The sequence below is a fragment of the Cucurbita maxima genome, unplaced genomic scaffold (genome assembly GCF_002738345.1).
Source record: "Cucurbita maxima cultivar Rimu unplaced genomic scaffold, Cmax_1.0 Cma_Scf00002, whole genome shotgun sequence".
Classification (NCBI taxonomy): domain Eukaryota; kingdom Viridiplantae; phylum Streptophyta; class Magnoliopsida; order Cucurbitales; family Cucurbitaceae; genus Cucurbita; species Cucurbita maxima.
Window position 1 is genome coordinate 4,010,977 of NW_019272018.1, and position 17,237 is coordinate 4,028,213.

A 17,237-nucleotide genomic window follows, 5' to 3' on the forward strand; every position below is an offset into this window, starting at 1 on the left:
CTTGAAGGAAGGTAGATGGTGAGATACACATCAATTGGAGAACTTGTAATGAAAAGACAAAGAATAATATATGCAAGAGGTAGACTTGGGTCGTTTGCAAATATTTAAAAGTTTTTTAGACCAAAATGTATTTTTATTGATTTAGTTTAACAAAAAAAAAAAAAAAAAAAAGATGAACTTTAAATTTTATTAGAACATAAAAGATATTTTTTCTGAAGTCCGAATGAGCAACAAATGAAAACTTCCCGCCTTGCCAAACGGCTTCACTCTTCCCGCATTTCTCTAGAGCCTTCTCCGACACTCTTAATCTTAGGAGGATCAATGGTAACGTTTCTCCTCAAACCCTAATTTACTAATTCTTTTTCATCTTTCATAGCAGTATATGCCTTTTCTTCAAGTTCGTTTATTAGCATTCGTTCATGTAAAATAGTTGCGATTGTCTGCATGACCTAAAATTCAACGAATTAATAGTATTAGATCATGGTCTATGAAAATCTTCCGTCACGCTCGAAATTCGTTGATTTCCGCTCAGAATAAGCTACAATCTTCGATCAGGTGTTGTTCTTTTCTTTCGTGTTTGACAGGTTCATTTTCCTTAACTGCCTGCAGAAAGATTAGCGTTGGAGTGATTTTGATCATTATCGATGATCGGTTTATGATATGTAGTTTAAGGGGTAAATGTTGTCCAATGTGTTATCTGAAAATGAGTTTTATTCGCTTGTTAACCAGCATTTTGCCAAACGGATCCTTCACTATTAATTAAGAAGGATTCTTCTTCTAATAAAATTTCGGGATTTTCTGGTTTTAATAAGGCTTACTCAATTGCTACTGTGGACTTGTTGTTAGGGCTCGTACTACTCTCCGCTTCATGATATTAACAAAATAAATTGTTTGTGATCTAACATTGGTGCACTTCCTGGAATTTAATTTAAGCAACAGTCTAAGAAAATAGGCCTTTCACTGGAAGAGAAGCGTTAGAAGATGCTTCCGTTGTTTTACGAGTCTCAAGACTTTTTCCTTGTGCGTACACTTGCATTTTTATTCCTGAATTTGGATGTCCCGTGATTTCATTTTCTGCTGCTGTTTGATTAGAAGGATTTCATATTTTCGCGACAGTATATCCTTTTTACTTCATTATTTATAAGAAGCCATTTTTTTTTTTTTTGAGTTTCAGCTTAAGGAGCTTGAAAAGCTGGGTCCTAGGAAAGGTGTGATTTCTCAGTCAGTGAAAGATGTTGTGCAAAGTTTAGTGGATGATGACCTTGTTTCAAAAGAGAAGATTGGAACTTCAGTGAGTTATAGTTTTGAGATGAAATCTTCAGTCATCCATTATTTTGTTTATCCTGTTTGCATCGCGACATTATTGTTTGCATATGGGTCACAGCCTTTAGACACTATAGTCTCTCGTGCTTTGTGAATGTGATTTTCAATTTGAGTATACATTTTGTGATTGGTTTTGTAACTTCAGGTCACCAAGCTGTGCTGGTAATCAGGTGAAGTCTACATCATTCTTATCATTACTTCCCGTACTCACTTCAGACGCTTGGTATTTATGATGTCCAAGCTCACTCTAAATTTTAAACCATTTAAATGTTCATTGATTTTTTACTTCCAAAAATGTCGCATGTCTCTATTCTTTCCAGCTGAGGAATGTGTATCTTAAACTCGAACTGATCTCCAAACCAGTAAGAACAGACTGGAAGAACTTACTCAGCAGAGTAATGCATTAAAGAAGGGAAGAGAGGAATCTGTGAGTGATTATACTTTAAGCGAAAGGTAAATTATGAAAATTAGTTCCCTCTAGGTCATGAATGATTTCTTTATGTCAGGGTGAACGTGAGGAAGCCCTAGCTGAATTGAAAGCCATTGAACAGCACAAAGAGCTAAAGGTTTTGCTTGTATTCTGAATTTTATTTATTTATTTGTAAAAAAAAATCAATTCCGATGATCTTTTTCGTTTTCACATGAATTTAACAATCTAGTCACTCTCAGGATGAGATGATACAGTATGCAGATAATGATCCAGCTGCCTTTGAGACAATGAGTTGAGTTTCTTTTGCATGTTTTCGATTTATATGATAGAAAATGGGTATCAGCTGCTTAACTCTTGATATCGCTGTGCTAAACTTGAAGTTAATGGTTGTGTGAATTCGACAGAAAATGCAATTGAAGATGCGCATGCTGCAGCCAACCGATGGACAGGTATGCATTCTGCACATAAGCTGCCAACAAGTTTTCAATGTTTTCCCTTGTTTCTCGCGTGCCCACTTGTAATTTCTTTCGAAACTCTGTTAATTGCACGCAGACAACATTTTCACTTTGCGACAATGGTGTTCAAACAACTTTCCACAAGCCAAAGAACAACTAGAGAACCTGTACAAAGAGGTAAAGCACAAAAAAATGCCCTCTGCAAGAATTAGCGATATGCTAAAATAGCACGCACGTAAAGTTTCTTATCTTCAACCTTTTATAAAACATTCTTTCCACAGTTTTGAAAGGACAAGAAAGTAACTTATTACTTCCCACTTTCAACCTTCAAACATTTATCACCTCCAAAGGACGTTTGCATGTATCTTGTTAAGAACTCTCCGAGTTATCGGTTGTGTAAATGCAGGTTGGTATGACGGACGATTTTTGATTATTTGGAGTTGTCATCAGCCCCTCTTGAGGTCAGTCGTGAATTAAGAGGCTAGAAGCTCCAAGCTGATTCAACCATATGCTTTATATGTCTCAATGATTCTGCGGCAACCGTTATAGATCATGGGTAAGAGTTTGTGTCACCTGAAATTCACCCATCATATATAGAGCTTCCCTGTTCATTCATTATACGTGGTAAATAAGAAACCTGTCAATTCTTAAATCAATTTAGTTCCGTTCCCAGATCACTCGAATATTGGATTCATGGCTCTCATGAATCTGTAATTTGTTTATAAGCATGGGATAAGTGAATTTGTTGTATGTATTGGAATGAATTCCTGTCTTTCGAGCTATATGTCCGAGTTTACGGAATTCTTGTGTAATCCGTAGTAAATAACCAACACAAACTCAAAGCATGGATTTTCAAAAAACCAACTCAAACTTAAACTTAACACATGGTCTCTTTGTGTAACTGAGACACTTAACCCGTCAGCTCCATATTAGGTCAATACTAACCACAGGAATGGTATATTCATTTACAGAATATACAGGACCAAAAATAAAATTGCATTATTATCTGGTAATGTCACAAAGAAACCTGTTGATCAGGCTTTGCTGAACTTGGCAAAAAATGCTCAAATCTTTGGTACATCCTCGGGCCAATTCTTCATATAGCGTCTCTCTTCGAATGTTAATCATGCTTACGCCACCTGCATAATTCCATAAAAAAACATTTTAGCCTTGACAGCCTTGACAGCCTTGTAGCTGCTCTAGATGCAAAGTTGGGTACTGCACAAATTTTGTTGGGACAAGCATGCAGGATATTCATTTCATAGGCTTAGAACGGTAGCAAAGGGGGAAATAATTCATCATAAGATTAGCCCAAGGCCTTGCTCCAAGACCATAATGGATACCAAATCAAAGAGCCATCTCAGCCTGCAGTGCTGCCAGTTCATCTTCTTCAGCAGTTCGTTTTGGAGCAGGTCGAGCAGTTTGTCTGCCTGCCGGGACAGGAATTGGCGCAGCAGGAGCAGTTGTTGCAGGTTGAAGAAGTTGTTCTTCCAACTCTGCACCTTCTAGCTCTTCAAGTTCTGCTTCCAGTTCATCCTGTGCGTACAAACAAGTGTTTAGTGGAAGAAAAACTTTACAAAACTGCAGGGACAAATGGTAGAACACACGGAAAGTGACTAAAAACCTCATCAAAATCAGCTGAAGCACCAATTGGATTTGATAATGCTTCTTGGATCTGTTTCATGTTCTCGGTTTGTTCATTGATCTCGTCCATTGTTTTATCGACATCATCGATATTCCTGCAAAAGGAGACTCTTAAACATCCAATTTCATAAATTGTAATGGAAACATTCGGCCCTCGGGCATCATGCGTCGTTATGCTCTCCCAGCACATCATTCCGAAGATTTTCACAACCTTTGGATGGGTAAAGAGAACCAAAAAAACAAATAATGAAACTACATTGAAAGAATGTGGTAGTTACGTTGCTTTCTGCATTGCTTTCATTGCAGCTGCCCCGGTCCTCAATGCATCTACAGTCTCAGTTGTGGCTTTTGCACCTTCTAATAATATCATCTGCACCCCAAATATTTACAACTCACAACGTTAGATACACAAGCACCAAAAAAGCAAACATGAATACATCAAACTAGTCTTTTATCCAAGCCCACCACCAACAGATATTATCCTCTTTGGGTTTTCTCTTTCAAGCTTTCTCTCAAGGCTTTTAAAACGCGTTTATTAGGGAGAGATTTCCACACTCTTATAAGACATGCTTCGTTCCTCTCTCCAGCCAATGTGAGATCTCACAATCCACCCCCTTTGGGGGCCTAGCATCCTCGCTGACATACCACCCAGTGTCTAACTCTTATACCATTTGTAATAGCTCAAACTCATCACTAGCCGATATTGTTCTCTTTGGGCTTTCCATTTCGGGCTTCCCCTCAAAGCTTTAAAACGCGTCTGTTAATAGAGGTTTCCACAGCCTTATAAGGCATGCTTCGTTCCCCTATCCAGCCAATGTCGGAACTCACAATAACAATATAGCATAAAAAAATCACCTGATCATGGATCCGCAATTGGAAGTTGCCGAGCTGCTCTATCTGCTGCTCATATAGCCTCTTCCTCTTCAAACATTGTATAGCAGCTATAAAATAAAAAAGAAGTTAATATTGAAGCAACATTACCACCAACTACAATTTGAAATGCAACCTGAACGCAGGAAAGATCCAACATCAAAGGAGGAAACAAACGGTTCCTATCATAAACTTCTCCAAGACGCATGAATACTTGGAACTAAAGAAGTCGACAGGATACCAGAAATTTGTGATGGAAGTTGGGGCATACTATAAATGAAATGCAAATACCCCAAGATCAAGAGGTATAACTAACTGATGATCTTGCACCCACGCTGAAAATTAAACACATCCCCAACTTGGATAAGAAACAAACATAACTAGCAGAGCTGAAATTTAGAAATAGAAGAGCATAAATCAACGAATGACAGAAGGCCAAAACAAGCCATTTACCATTATTAATAACATGAATCGTTAAAACTTGACTGTAACTGTAACAGCCTAATCTCACCGTTAGCAGATATTGTCCGCTTTGGCCTGTTACATACCACCGTCAGCCTTGCGGAAATGTGTCTGCTAGGGAGAGGTTTCTACACCCTTATAAGGAATACTTCATTCTCCTCTCCAACCAATGGGGGATCTCACAATCCACCCCCCTTAAGCCCAGCGTTCTTGCTGGCACACCGCCCGGTGGTGTCTGGCTCTGGTACCATTTGTAAACAACTCAAGCCCATCTCTAGTAGATATTGTCCGCTTTGGCCCGTGTATTACCGTCAACCTCACGATTTTAAAACACATCTACTAAAGAGAGGTTTCCACACCCTTATAGGAAAAACCACGTCTACTAGGGAGAAGTTTCCATACTCTTATAAGGAATGCTTCGTCCCGGATCTCACAGTAACCACACATCAATAAGTATTGAAGTACTCTTTACATGTAGGGGAGTCCAAAGACTACAAACATTTCAAATGGGAAAAAGTCATAAGAAGGAAAAGATGACAGGGTTGGATACTGGAGAAGAAGTCCACCATTAACCGAACTTGCACCAAAGAATCTATTCACTCTATCAATAATCGAGCCGGATCTAGTATATCATAAGGTATTTGTCTTTTCTACCGATTCCTATAGATTGGATCAAAAACAATTATTGAATGAGGTATTCAACTTCAAGAATGTATAGAAAACAAATTTGGATATCAACATCCGAGGCCCCTCCCCTCCATCCCCCGAACAAAGTAGAAGAAGAAAAGATAACAAAATCATTGGTTGTTTCATTACTAAGCCACCCTTGACGTTAATCATCAACAAGTTCATCATAATATCACAATAGTTTGCAAGTACTTAACGCCAAAATGTTTCGTTCAATAGTAAACTGCCATACCTCGCTTGTTCTTTGCTCTGGTATAATCTTTGGCCTTCTCTACCTCTGTTGAAGCCTTTTTCAAAAGTACCTTCTCCTTCTTCTCCAGCATTTCCAGTGTCTGAAAATTTACAGAGCATAAAACAATTCATTTCGGCCTAAAAGAGTCGTCGCTATAACAAAGAACAGCAATTAGTGATGTTGGGAAAATCTTGTAGTTCAACTTAGCCATATTAATGGTTTCAGTTTTCAAATACTCTCAAGAATCCCTAATTAACAGAAGTGGGGAGAAGGAATTCAATTGAAAGATACCGAGTCCGCTATGATACCTCGTTTAATTTGTCAAGCGTCGCCAGGGCACTAGACTCCTGCTTAGGTTTACCAAAAAGCTTATTGAACATAGACATGGTGGATTATCTGCGAATCGAACCGACCTCCGAACTTCTGCATCAACAGAAACAAAATCATCACTCATATTTCGTCTGACCAGAAATCAAATCTCGAAACTCGACCAAAATCGAGATTGAAACACAAGGTCAATTCGATCCAAAAAGAAAGAAGAAAAAATTGATGAAGAGGTGTGTACCTGAGAGCTGATGATAGGAAATCGAAGAGCGATCGGTGTGGAGAAATAAAATTAAAGAAGAAGGGCAGATCTGGTTGAGAGGCGACTTTGGTCCGGTTTACTTAGGCGCGTTGTTGTTGTGTGGGAGATGCCTTTTTCTTCACGGCGTTGACAGTGTTGCGGCCCACAAAAGAAAAGGTTAAAGCTGACTTACCAAACCTAAGAACTATACAATTTTTCCTTCTAATTCCGTAAGGCCTTCCACCTCGAACACTGGGCTAAGATATCAAGATTTCTTTTCCAGACATTTATGAATATTGCTCGTCGTGTTGAGAGGCGAGAGGCCATCCATTCCGCATTCCATTTGGTATGTTTTCCTCTCCAACAACTGCCGATCAGACTTCAATCTTCAGTTGTATTTCTACTCAACTCCATTACTAAATCTTCATTTCCATAGTTTGAATCGTTACACATTGAAAATTACAGAGAAACCAATGGCTCTACGTTGTTGCCTGAATTTGATTTTGTTTTCCATGTGCTTATGCTATGCCCAATTCCTGTGTTCCTCTCCGATCCCAGAAGAATTGTCGCAAATCCCTTTGAATTTCCTTCAATATGCTAAGAGTCCAGAGGTTTTTGATTGGATGGTTGATATCAGAAGGAAAATACACGAGAACCCTGAACTGGGTTTCGAGGAATTTGAGACCAGCAAGCTTGTCAGAGCGGAGCTTGACCGTTTAGGCATTTCTTATGAGTATCCAGTGGCCATAACTGGCGTGGTTGGTTTCATAGGAACTGGAAACCCTCCTTTCGTTGCTATTCGAGCAGACATGGATGCTCTAGCCCTGCAGGTACACTTTATAGCCAATTTTTGTAATCCCCTTTTTCTTTCTGCTTGTTTTGGTTGAATGTGATTGTGAATTAATAGGATTATATGGATGATTTTGAAACTAAGTACCACTTCAACCGGTCTACTTTCAATGGTTTTCACCCATTGGTGCTTCTAAATGCTATGTATTGAAACTTAAGATAATGGAGTTTTGGTGGTTGTATTGTAGGAGGGCGTAGCATGGGAGCATAAAAGCAAAGTTCCTGGAAAGATGCACGCATGCGGCCACGATGCTCATGTTGCCATGCTTTTAGGAGCTGCAAAGATTCTTGTGGAGCATCGCCATCTAATACAGGTTCTTACGCTGTGATTTTGCTATTGATGGAAGCTTTACATACTCTATCATCTTCTAAGTTAAAAGGGGTTGCTTGTTGCTGTGGAGATTACATCATTATAGAGCTTTTAGATATGTTCTACGTATTATTCTTGTTGATTTGTGTTGTTTTGGAAGCATATTTCTACCTATTATTTGTTAACCTCTAAGAAATGAGCGGGGGCTTTAGATACTAAGGTCCCGTTTGATAATGGTTTCATATTTAGTTTTTGAAGACCGTGCTTGTTTTCTTTACAATCTCCTTAGGACGGTTTTCATATTTTTCATACTGCTGCGCTAGTTTATGGTGTTGATGGTCCTGATCTTAACAGGGAACACTAGTTCTTGTTTTTCAACCAGCTGAGGAAGGAGGTGGGGGAGCGAAGAAAATGTTAGAGACTGGAGTATTGAACAATGTTGATGCCATCTTTGGAGCACATGTAAGTGCCAAGTATCCTTTTGGCATGGTGATCTCCAGGCCTGGTCCTATTCTGGCTGCAAGTGGTTTCTTTGAGGCAGTTATTAGCGGTAAGGGAGGTCATGCTGCTCTACCCCACCACACATTTGACCCAATTTTAGCAGCTTCCAACATAATTATCAGTTTGCAACAACTAATCTCCCGCGAAACTGATCCATTAGATTCACAGGTTCTCTTTTTTTCTAAACATTTCTCAGCCTTGTTATACTCTGTCAATTCACAAACATGCTTGAATCTTTCAGGTCGTTACAGTAGCAAAGTTTCAGGGCGGTGATGCATTCAATGTCATTCCTGATTCTGTAACAATTGGCGGCACTTTCAGGGCGTTTTCAAAGGAAAGCTTCATCCAACTTAAACACAGAATTGTAGAGGTAGATTTTTATTGTGATATCTTACATTGGTTGGAGAGAAAAACCAAACACCCTTGGGTGTGGAAACCTTATTCTAGCAGACGTAATTTAAAGTTTTGAGGGGAAATCCAAAGGGTAAAGCCGAAATAGGACAATATCTATTAACGGAGGGAAGCTCAAATAGGACAATATCTACTGACGGTAGACTTGGGTCGTTAGATCCATTTCAAATATTAGTCCATGATATTTTGTTCTTGGAAAACAATGGCAGGTTATCACAAAACAAGCCAACGTTCAGAGGTGCAATGCCACTGTGGAGTTCAATGAAGATCAAAAGCCTTTTTTTCCAGTTACACTGAATGACCAAGATCTTTACGAGCATTTTCGTGCAGTCGCTGGGGACATGTTGGGTTCGAAGAACGTTCTTGATATGCAACCTTTAATGGGAGCAGAAGACTTTGCATTCTATTGTGAAGCATTCCCAGGATTCTTCTACTTCGTTGGGATGAAGAACGAGACTGTAGGAAAGTTCGAACCGGGACATTCGCCTTATTACATAGTGAATGAAGATGTTATTCCTTATGGTGCAGCATTGCAGGCTTCAATCGCCACAAGGTACCTTCTAGAGTACTCACCCAAGTCTACTTCAACTAAAGGATACTCTCGTGATGAGCTTTAAATATCTGTAGCTGTTTAGAGTCATCCAAGTAATGGCTCTGTTTCTGTTCTGGATCAAGTACCAGTCACTTGTAATCACGTCTGAGAATGTGTTTAGGCTTCCCAGATGCAATTTTAGAAAAACCCATTTGCCATGCTTAATTGTTTAAAGTTTGGCCAGAGTGAGCCATGATCATTTTGCTTATTTGGGATTCAATATATAACCATTTAAACCACCTCCACCTCCTAAAAGAATTTCTTCAGGAGTAATGCTTCTAAAACCATTTTCTATAAATAGAATCCCCATCGGACATCATATTTGTGAGATCAGTCGATTGAGAAGAAAAACGAAACAGAAGAATAAAACAATCTTTACAAGAGTATGAAAACTTCTCTAATACAAACTTCTACTTCTCTAACACAAACTTCTCTATAATAGCAAAGCCTGCAAGCCTTTCAAACAAGAAAGATCTTTTCAGCATTTTCATGCACATCAACTGTTCCGATGCCTAGAACTTGGATCGTAATTGATAAAAGTAACCTAATGAGAAAAACTCGTCCAGATTCGGGAAAGCTCATGTAATTTGATCCAGAAACCTAATTTGTTACAGCACCCAAATCATTAGTAACCACCTGTTGCAATTGTAAGACAAAACGTAGAAACGCTTGCTTTTGTAAATTAAGCCTATCAGTGCAGATTTTATAAGAATCTAATGAGAGATCTTCCCACTCAACTCCACTTTCGATGACATATAAAATACAACTCAAATCAAGAAACATCGCGGCATTGAGAGAACTCTAGGTATCCAGATAAATATCATAAAATCAACAAGAGAAAATACGAAACCAACTAAAATTCAGATCCAAATCGCATTGCTTCTAATATATTGCCAAAATAAATATCTTTTACATGGTCAAAAAAGCTTCAACAACTAAAACATCTATTAGAAAAAGAAAGAAAATGCTTAATAACGCATAAAACCATGCATCTCCAGCGGCAAAGCACCCAACGAAATCGTTGTTTGTTTACTTCTCGGAGGAGTTGGGTCCTCTCTTCTTTCCAAAGCCAACAACTACAAATACAAATAGATATAAACCACACGTTAGAATGAGGCTATCAAACCCTCATACGAGGATCTTAATTTCGTAATAAAGATATCGATTAGACAGAACTGCATATATTCTAATTTCTAACAAATAAACCGATTGCAATGCTAATTCCACGAAACCTAAATCAATAATCCTAAACTAAAGCGCCAATAGATCTGAAGATCAATAAAGTTAACGACGATGATTTACCGGCAGTGACGAATCTGCGGTTGTATTGCATACGCTTGTGTGCGCGTCCCCGGGGCTTTTTCTTCTTGTCCTGCTTCGCTACTTTCGGGGTTTGACCTCTCACCTTCCCAGCACGAGCTAAAGATCCATGAACCTTACCTGGAAGTCAATAAAGCCACAGAGAAACACGATATGCAAACAGATTCAGAGAGATGAAAGAATCGAGACGCATCAGAAAAAACTAAATGCACTACAATAGATCGAAGGTCGAGAACTGAAGAGTTGGGGTTTAGCTCACCCATGGCTGATTGTTTACTTCGGTAGCGTCCTGGTGCTTGAAGTCCGAATGAGAAGGCGGTGAAGAGCTCGAAAGACCAATTAGGGTTTCGATTGGGAATATATAGACGATTATGAATACGGGCTAGCTGAGAGACCAATACTCTCTAAACTTTGGGCCTTCCAGTTGGGCCCAATAAATGGGAATGGGCCATTGTTGCCATCAGGTTAGGGCTATAATAAAAAATTGCATTCAAAAGTTGTTTTTACATGAATATTTATAAAATATATTGAGGATATTAATTAATTAACCTTCAATTTGGAATTCTTTAAATCAATATTTTAACCAATCATTGCATTTCAATTTAGTTTGTTTAATTAAATATTACATATAAGTATTAATTTAGATTAAATTACTGCTCTCTTTTTCAAAATTATATATAGACTTTAAAAATTACCAATAATACCCTTCACAAGTAAAATATGATAAGTGAAGATGTATGGTAAATACAATCTCAATAATCTTTCAAACCAAAGCACGGAAAGATGCATGTCCTTCGATGTTCTAGTCAACTTACGCACAACTCAGCTATGATCGTAGAAAAACCTTTAATCCTACTACATTTGGTTGCCCAACGGGTAGTCATTGGTTTATGAAACTCCATGAATAGTTGAAATTATAAATTTATTTAGAAATAAATTTGGTAGCTTTATAAAAAATAGAATCAGACAAGACTAAGGCTTTCCAGCCAGATTCATTAATGTAATATAACTCAATGAGCTAAAGAATCATATAATCATATAATCTTCCAAAAGCTGACCTCGCTAGTTGACTCCTCCTCGTCGACAATCAACCAATAGTTGTCCAGCGAGTAGTTGTCGAATGGGACTTCCTCGCCTTTAGCCTAGCTGTCTTGTCTTATTCTGCTCTTTCGGACCACCTTTCCTTATTTTAGGGCTTGCTTTTATGCCTTTCGACCTTCAGAGCTTGAAATGGGTATGCTCTAATTGCGGCGGGTCGGAATAGGAGTTTGGCTAAATATTTGGTGATTTTGGAAAAAGAATTAGTACTAATAAAAAAGAAATATTATTTATTAAGATAGTGCATACAGCAGTAACTCATCCAGTGAGCAACCGATGAGCACAGCTTGTGACATAATCAAGACAAGAGAAAGATCTATCCTAAACGATCCAATACAATGGGAGAATCCTCCTTTGGATAAAGATTTAGTCTAAAACAATTAGCCTACAACAAGCAAACTGAGTATAACAAGAAAAGAACTCCATAAAAGACAGCTTAAGCTTCTTCACGAGTGGTTTAGGACTTCAGCAATGGCTAGAGAGAAGAACTGAAAGGCCCAAAAATAACAGCCTTAGCTTAGCTTACTACAACACACTCATCTTTCAAATTCTTGACACAATTCAGTTTGAACTACATTACACTAGATTGCTCACCGTTTCGTCCTCCGTCTTATTGTTTAACTCGCTCGTATCGTTCGTCGTATCTTCCTCGTTTACGTCTTTTGCAGTTAGAAAGCTCGGCTGGTTCGTCGACGATAGAAGCCTCGCCCACATTCTGTCAGCTATCCCAACCTTATTCTGTTTCTCAGTAATTCGCTGCAGATTGACCAAATCAGTGTTAGTCACATTCGTCGTAAAGCTTGATGAATGAATGTCTCTATTCGTCCTTTCGTTTCCAACCGTGGTCAGATTGAGCTTGTTTTATGTGCACAAGGAATGCAAGACTGACTGAAACACTAACCTCACTATAAATAGTTTAAACTCACAAAACTTCAAATACGTGCTACTAGATACTGTCCACTTTAACCTATTACGTATAACCATTAGCCTCACGGTTTTAAAACTCATCTGTTAGGGAGAGGTTTCCACATCCTTATAAGGAATGTGCATTGTTCCCCTCTCCAACCAATGTGGGATCTCAAAATCCACCCCCCTTGGGGGCCAGCATCTTCGCTGGCACACCATTCGGTGCCTGGCTCTCATACCATTTATAACAACTCAAGCCCACTGCTAGTAGATATTATCCAGGTTGGCCCATTACGTATCATTGTCAGTCTCACGGTTCTAAAACATGTATGTTAGGGAAAGGTTTCCACACCCTTTTAAAGAAGCTGCATTGTTCCCCTCTCCAAACCAATACCAATGTGGGATCTTACAATCCATCCCCCTTGGGGGTCCAGCGTCCTCGCTGGCACACCATTCGATGTCTGGCTCTAATATAATTTGTAACAGCCCAAGCCTAGCGCTAGTAGATATTATCCACTTTGGCCTGCTACGTATCATCGTCAGCCTCACGGTTCTAAAACGTGTCTGTTAAGGAGAGGTTTCCACACCCTTATAAGGAATGTGCATTGTTCCCTTCTCCAACCAACCTATGTGGGATCTCACAATCCATCCCCTTGGTGGTCCAGCGTCCTCGCTAGCACACCATTTGGTGCCTAACGCTGATACCATTTGTAACAGCCCAAGCTCACCACTAGTAGATATTGTCCCCTTTACCCGTTACATATCACCGTCAACCTCAGTTTTAAAACATTTCTGCTAGAGAGAAGTTTCCACACCCTTACAAGGAAGGCTTTCTTCCCCTCTCCAACCAAAGTAGGATCTCACATACATCTGTGCATGATTCTTGGGTATATTCTATGACTATTATGGGGGAGTCGGGGTCAAACTCAGGGTCGAGGTCATACGTAGAAGGGAATGTATGTCTGTCTTCCGTTAACAAGCCCACTAGTGTAGCCAGTATAGCCAGCCATTGCTCCATGCACAGCACTTTGTGCAAGCAGAGTGCAGTAAACATTGTCAGAGGCATTACTTGGAATAGCTCGGATCATGTACGTCGGATCTGTCACAACAACAGTATTATACGTCTGATATAAAATATTTAATGGTAAGAAAATAAATCACTTAGAACCTACCAATATATTTGAGGTTTATGGTCATCTTATGTTCTTTTGAGAAATGATCCTGCAGAAACAGAAATGAAATTCTCAGCGAACAATGATTTGATTCAAGTATTCTATGTACTATAAGATCTAACTGAAACGAACAAATGTTTGTAGAAAAGAGGGTAGGCACTAAACCTTGATTTTCTGTGATATCCATAGCCCAACATCTTGAAGAAGCTTGTTCCCAGAAGCATCCTGCTTATTAGAATCGAGGCTTCCAGATAGCAGCTCCTGCCCAGCTCCTTCTGCAATGACAATGACCATGTGACCGTTGTCTTTGAGACATCTTGCAATGTATTCATAAAGTCCACCAGGTCCTTCAAGATAGAAAGGTGACTCGGGAATTAAGCAACAGTCGACATCCCTGCTCGCAAGAGTTGCATACATTGCTATGAACCCTGCACTCATCACCAGGAAACCAACATCAGGACTTAGTACGAGCTTTGACAAGTTCATATGATGAAGCTAATTATTAGCCAAAGCTGCAAACTTACCACAATAGCGACCCATCAACTTCACAAGTCCTATACCATTCTCCATACTTTCAGATTCAACATGGGCGGCGTTTATAGCACGCTGAGCCTCCTCAACAGCAGTGTCAAAGCCAAAGGTTTTGTCAATGATCTGCATCAGAACCAGACAGAATCCACTAAGAACCAGTAACTGTTCGATTTAGTACGACAGTCAACATTGGAAGATGAATAACGTACCGGGATGTCGTTATCGATGGTTTTCGGGATCCCAACAACAGCAACTTTGAGCCCTCTCCTTCTGACTTCCTGAGGAACAAATAATCATTTTTTCCCATACAAATCACAAAACAGAAAGTGGATAAGCCACGAGAGATTAACATTAACCGCAGAAATTGTCCTCTTTGAGTTTCCCGTCAATATTTTAAAACACACTCTTAAAAGAAATGTTCCGTTCCATTCTCCAACAGATACGGGATCTCATGCTTTATCAAACCTCAATTAAAAAAACAAGAATACACGACATCAAGATGCCAAGTTTCAGTACTTAACTATGTTACCTCATATATAGCAGCTGCTCCCTTCTGAGTTCCATCTCCACCAATTATGTAAACCTGAGAAAAGGAAACCAATGAACAATGATCCAAGAATCTAATTTCCCATTGAAATTGCAAAAAAATAGTATCACATTCACACCTGATTGATGCCACGATCTTGAATGCTGTCGACTATCTTTGAAGTATCATGACCACCTCGTGATGATCCAATGACAGTTCCACCACGTTTATGGATATCATTCACGAACTTTGGAGTCAAAGGAATGGTATTCTTAGAATAGAACCCTCTGTATCCACCCTGCAAGTCCCTTTTCGCTTAGTAAAGCATCCTTTGTGTAGGTAGTGCAGGGATTAAGGCAATGACTTACTTCAATTCCTAGAACCTTCTTGACACCATACATATTGTATAAACCACAAACTAGTTCTCTGATCACGGTGTTGAGACCGGGGCAAAGACCGCCACATGTCACGATACAAGCATGAACCTCATCTGACTGGAAGTATACCTGAAGAAACAAGCCATTGCAACTCAATAACTAAAAGATGAAACTAAAAACCATACATTGAGAGAGTAATAAAGAGAGAGCTAACTCGTTGGCGCGGGCCAGCACGCCTAAAATGCACTCCTCTTGGACCACTCTTGTGAACAACAATCTGCAAAAGCAATGAAAACAGTGATGCATCTTGCTACATGAGAAAATGATCATTTTCATATGTCAATGCTTCATAAATCTTGCCATTTAGAGCTATTTCCTCATGAAACCAGGAAATGCCATAGCATCTATCAGACATCTTTATGCACAATCTCACATTTTGTAACGAAATCCCATAGTTTAAGATTAATTTAAATTTACAATAATACGCAAACTCCCTAGAAACAAAAGGTAAGGTCCAAGAAAAAAGCTAACCCTCTGAGGAACGGAGTCATCAACATGCACAAAATACTGCCTGCAAAACATAGATTAACTTTATCAACGGAAATCAGCGCATTGTTGAGGATTGTTGGGAGGGAGTCCAGATTAATTTAGGGAATGATCACGAGTTTATAGACAAGGAATACATGTTCATTGGTATGAGGTCTTTTGGGAGGAAGCCCAAAGCAAAGTCATCATGAGAGCTTATGCTCAAAATGGACAATATCATACCAATGTAGTGATCTCTAATTTCTAACCTGATATCAGAGTCATACCCTTAATTTAACTATGTCAATAGAATCCTCCAGTGTCAAACAAAGACATTGTTAGCTTCGAAAGTGTAGTCAAAAGTGACTCATGTGTCGAACAAAAGGTATACTTTGTTCGAAAGCTTCAGAGAAAGGAGTCAAGACCCGATTAAGGGAAGGTTGTTTGATGACTACATAGACCTCAGGGGAGGCTCTATGATGTACTTTGTTCAAGGGAAATATTGTTAGGAGGGAGTCCCACATTAACTTACACAATAATCATGGGTTTATAAGTAAAGAATACATCAGCTTATGCTCAGCTTATGCTCAAAGTGGACAATATCATACCATTATGGAGAATCGTGATTCCTAACATCAATCTCCTAAAAAACCATAAAAAAAACACATAAGAGATTAGAAAAGCACAAAAGAAGAAGCACCAACCTGACTGCAGAGTACGCAGGATTGTCTTGCAATGGATTGGAATACGTCTGCAAGCAAAACAAACCATCAGATCATCAGAAGCCAACAAACAGGGCCACCACCGAACTAATAATACGAACATCATTTACGCCCGCCAATTTCAAGATTCATCAACAAAATGACTAAATCAAACAAACCCAGATTACTAAATTTGGTTGAGATCAACATCGCAACATCAAGGAAACAAGATATCAGAAAGAAAAAGCAGATGGGGTTGGAAAAAGAACATACAGGGAGATCAAAAATATAGTCGGACAAGTGAGGAACATCTTCAAGAACATAACCAGAATCTCCATGGACAATCTTCGCCTTGCTACTGTTAATGTTATTAGCAGTTGTCGCCATCGCGATCCGAAACGATCATCAAACAATAAATCGACGAGGGCAAGCCACAAATCTAAATTGGTTGAACAGGAAACAGAATGGCGAAAGATATATATATACACAGATATAGGGGGGGCCCTGTTGACGAATCGGTGAAAGACTCCCGGAAAAGTAGAAATTCAACAGTAGACGCTAAAATTGCTTTCTGGGTATCATCGCTGGGGCTGAAAAGGCTCTGGTATTTTGGATCGAGAGAAATCTGGTGGCTAAAAACTGGAGGAACTACGACCACTTTCTTGTGCCATATGATTATTGTTACCATACAGTTCTTCCGATAAGAGTGGGCTTTGAGTGGCGCAATCAGACAAAAAGAACCAGAAATTT

At 39.2% G+C, this 17,237-nt stretch overlaps 4 protein-coding genes, 1 long non-coding RNA gene and 1 pseudogene across 10 annotated transcripts; 3 read left to right on the forward strand and 3 right to left on the reverse strand.

Annotated features, from left to right (window-relative positions):
• Window positions 1–211: 211 nt before the first annotated feature.
• Window positions 212–1,315, forward strand: LOC111498486. Its single transcript, XR_002720782.1, has 3 exons — window positions 212–324; window positions 940–1,020; window positions 1,175–1,315. It is a non-coding gene; the product is annotated as an uncharacterized LOC111498486 (long non-coding RNA).
• Window positions 1,316–1,373: 58 nt separating this feature from the next.
• On the forward strand, window positions 1,374–3,008 carry LOC111496979 (annotated as a pseudogene).
• Window positions 3,009–3,057: 49 nt separating this feature from the next.
• LOC111498451 (vacuolar protein sorting-associated protein 32 homolog 2-like) lies at window positions 3,058–6,816 on the reverse strand. Its single transcript, XM_023149712.1, has 8 exons — window positions 6,669–6,816; window positions 6,412–6,526; window positions 6,104–6,203; window positions 4,708–4,793; window positions 4,131–4,222; window positions 3,833–3,947; window positions 3,552–3,744; window positions 3,058–3,347 (listed from the first exon to the last, which is right to left on the reverse strand). The coding sequence occupies exons 2-7, from the start codon at window positions 6,487–6,489 to the stop codon at window positions 3,556–3,558; spliced, it is 660 nt and encodes a 219-aa protein (XP_023005480.1). The 5' UTR covers window positions 6,490–6,526; window positions 6,669–6,816; the 3' UTR covers window positions 3,058–3,347; window positions 3,552–3,555.
• LOC111498399 (IAA-amino acid hydrolase ILR1-like 1) lies at window positions 6,767–9,570 on the forward strand. Of its 3 annotated transcripts, XM_023149652.1 has the most exons (7): window positions 6,769–6,845; window positions 6,952–7,014; window positions 7,227–7,498; window positions 7,706–7,831; window positions 8,182–8,496; window positions 8,570–8,698; window positions 8,949–9,570. In XM_023149652.1, exons 3-7 carry the CDS (start codon window positions 7,292–7,294, stop codon window positions 9,354–9,356), a joined length of 1,185 nt encoding a protein of 394 aa, XP_023005420.1. In that variant the 5' UTR covers window positions 6,769–6,845; window positions 6,952–7,014; window positions 7,227–7,291; the 3' UTR covers window positions 9,357–9,570. The 3 variants fall into 3 exon arrangements, with proteins under 3 accessions (XP_023005410.1, XP_023005420.1, XP_023005402.1); XM_023149642.1 differs by having other exon boundaries at window positions 6,767–6,845; window positions 6,952–7,498; XM_023149634.1 differs by lacking the exon at window positions 6,769–6,845 and having other exon boundaries at window positions 6,913–7,498.
• A 608-nt stretch (window positions 9,571–10,178) lies between these two features.
• On the reverse strand, window positions 10,179–11,019 carry LOC111498467 (40S ribosomal protein S30). Its single transcript, XM_023149737.1, has 3 exons — window positions 10,911–11,019; window positions 10,634–10,771; window positions 10,179–10,407 (listed from the first exon to the last, which is right to left on the reverse strand). Exons 1-3 carry the CDS (start codon window positions 10,912–10,914, stop codon window positions 10,361–10,363), a joined length of 189 nt encoding a protein of 62 aa, XP_023005505.1. The 5' UTR covers window positions 10,915–11,019; the 3' UTR covers window positions 10,179–10,360.
• A 553-nt stretch (window positions 11,020–11,572) lies between these two features.
• On the reverse strand, window positions 11,573–17,198 carry LOC111498337 (ATP-dependent 6-phosphofructokinase 7-like). Of its 4 annotated transcripts, none has more exons than XM_023149534.1 (14): window positions 16,761–17,198; window positions 16,491–16,537; window positions 15,793–15,832; window positions 15,476–15,538; window positions 15,253–15,390; window positions 15,024–15,182; window positions 14,888–14,941; window positions 14,568–14,636; window positions 14,352–14,481; window positions 13,993–14,255; window positions 13,828–13,876; window positions 13,600–13,754; window positions 12,344–12,505; window positions 11,573–11,923 (listed from the first exon to the last, which is right to left on the reverse strand). In XM_023149534.1, the coding sequence occupies exons 1-14, from the start codon at window positions 16,872–16,874 to the stop codon at window positions 11,870–11,872; spliced, it is 1,497 nt and encodes a 498-aa protein (XP_023005302.1). In that variant the 5' UTR covers window positions 16,875–17,198; the 3' UTR covers window positions 11,573–11,869. The 4 variants fall into 4 exon arrangements, 3 of the variants coding, with proteins under 3 accessions (XP_023005302.1, XP_023005294.1, XP_023005311.1); XM_023149526.1 differs by lacking the exon at window positions 11,573–11,923 and adding an exon at window positions 11,960–12,134; XR_002720771.1 differs by lacking the exon at window positions 11,573–11,923 and adding an exon at window positions 12,089–12,162 and having other exon boundaries at window positions 12,248–12,505; window positions 16,761–17,197.
• Window positions 17,199–17,237: the final 39 nt, after the last annotated feature.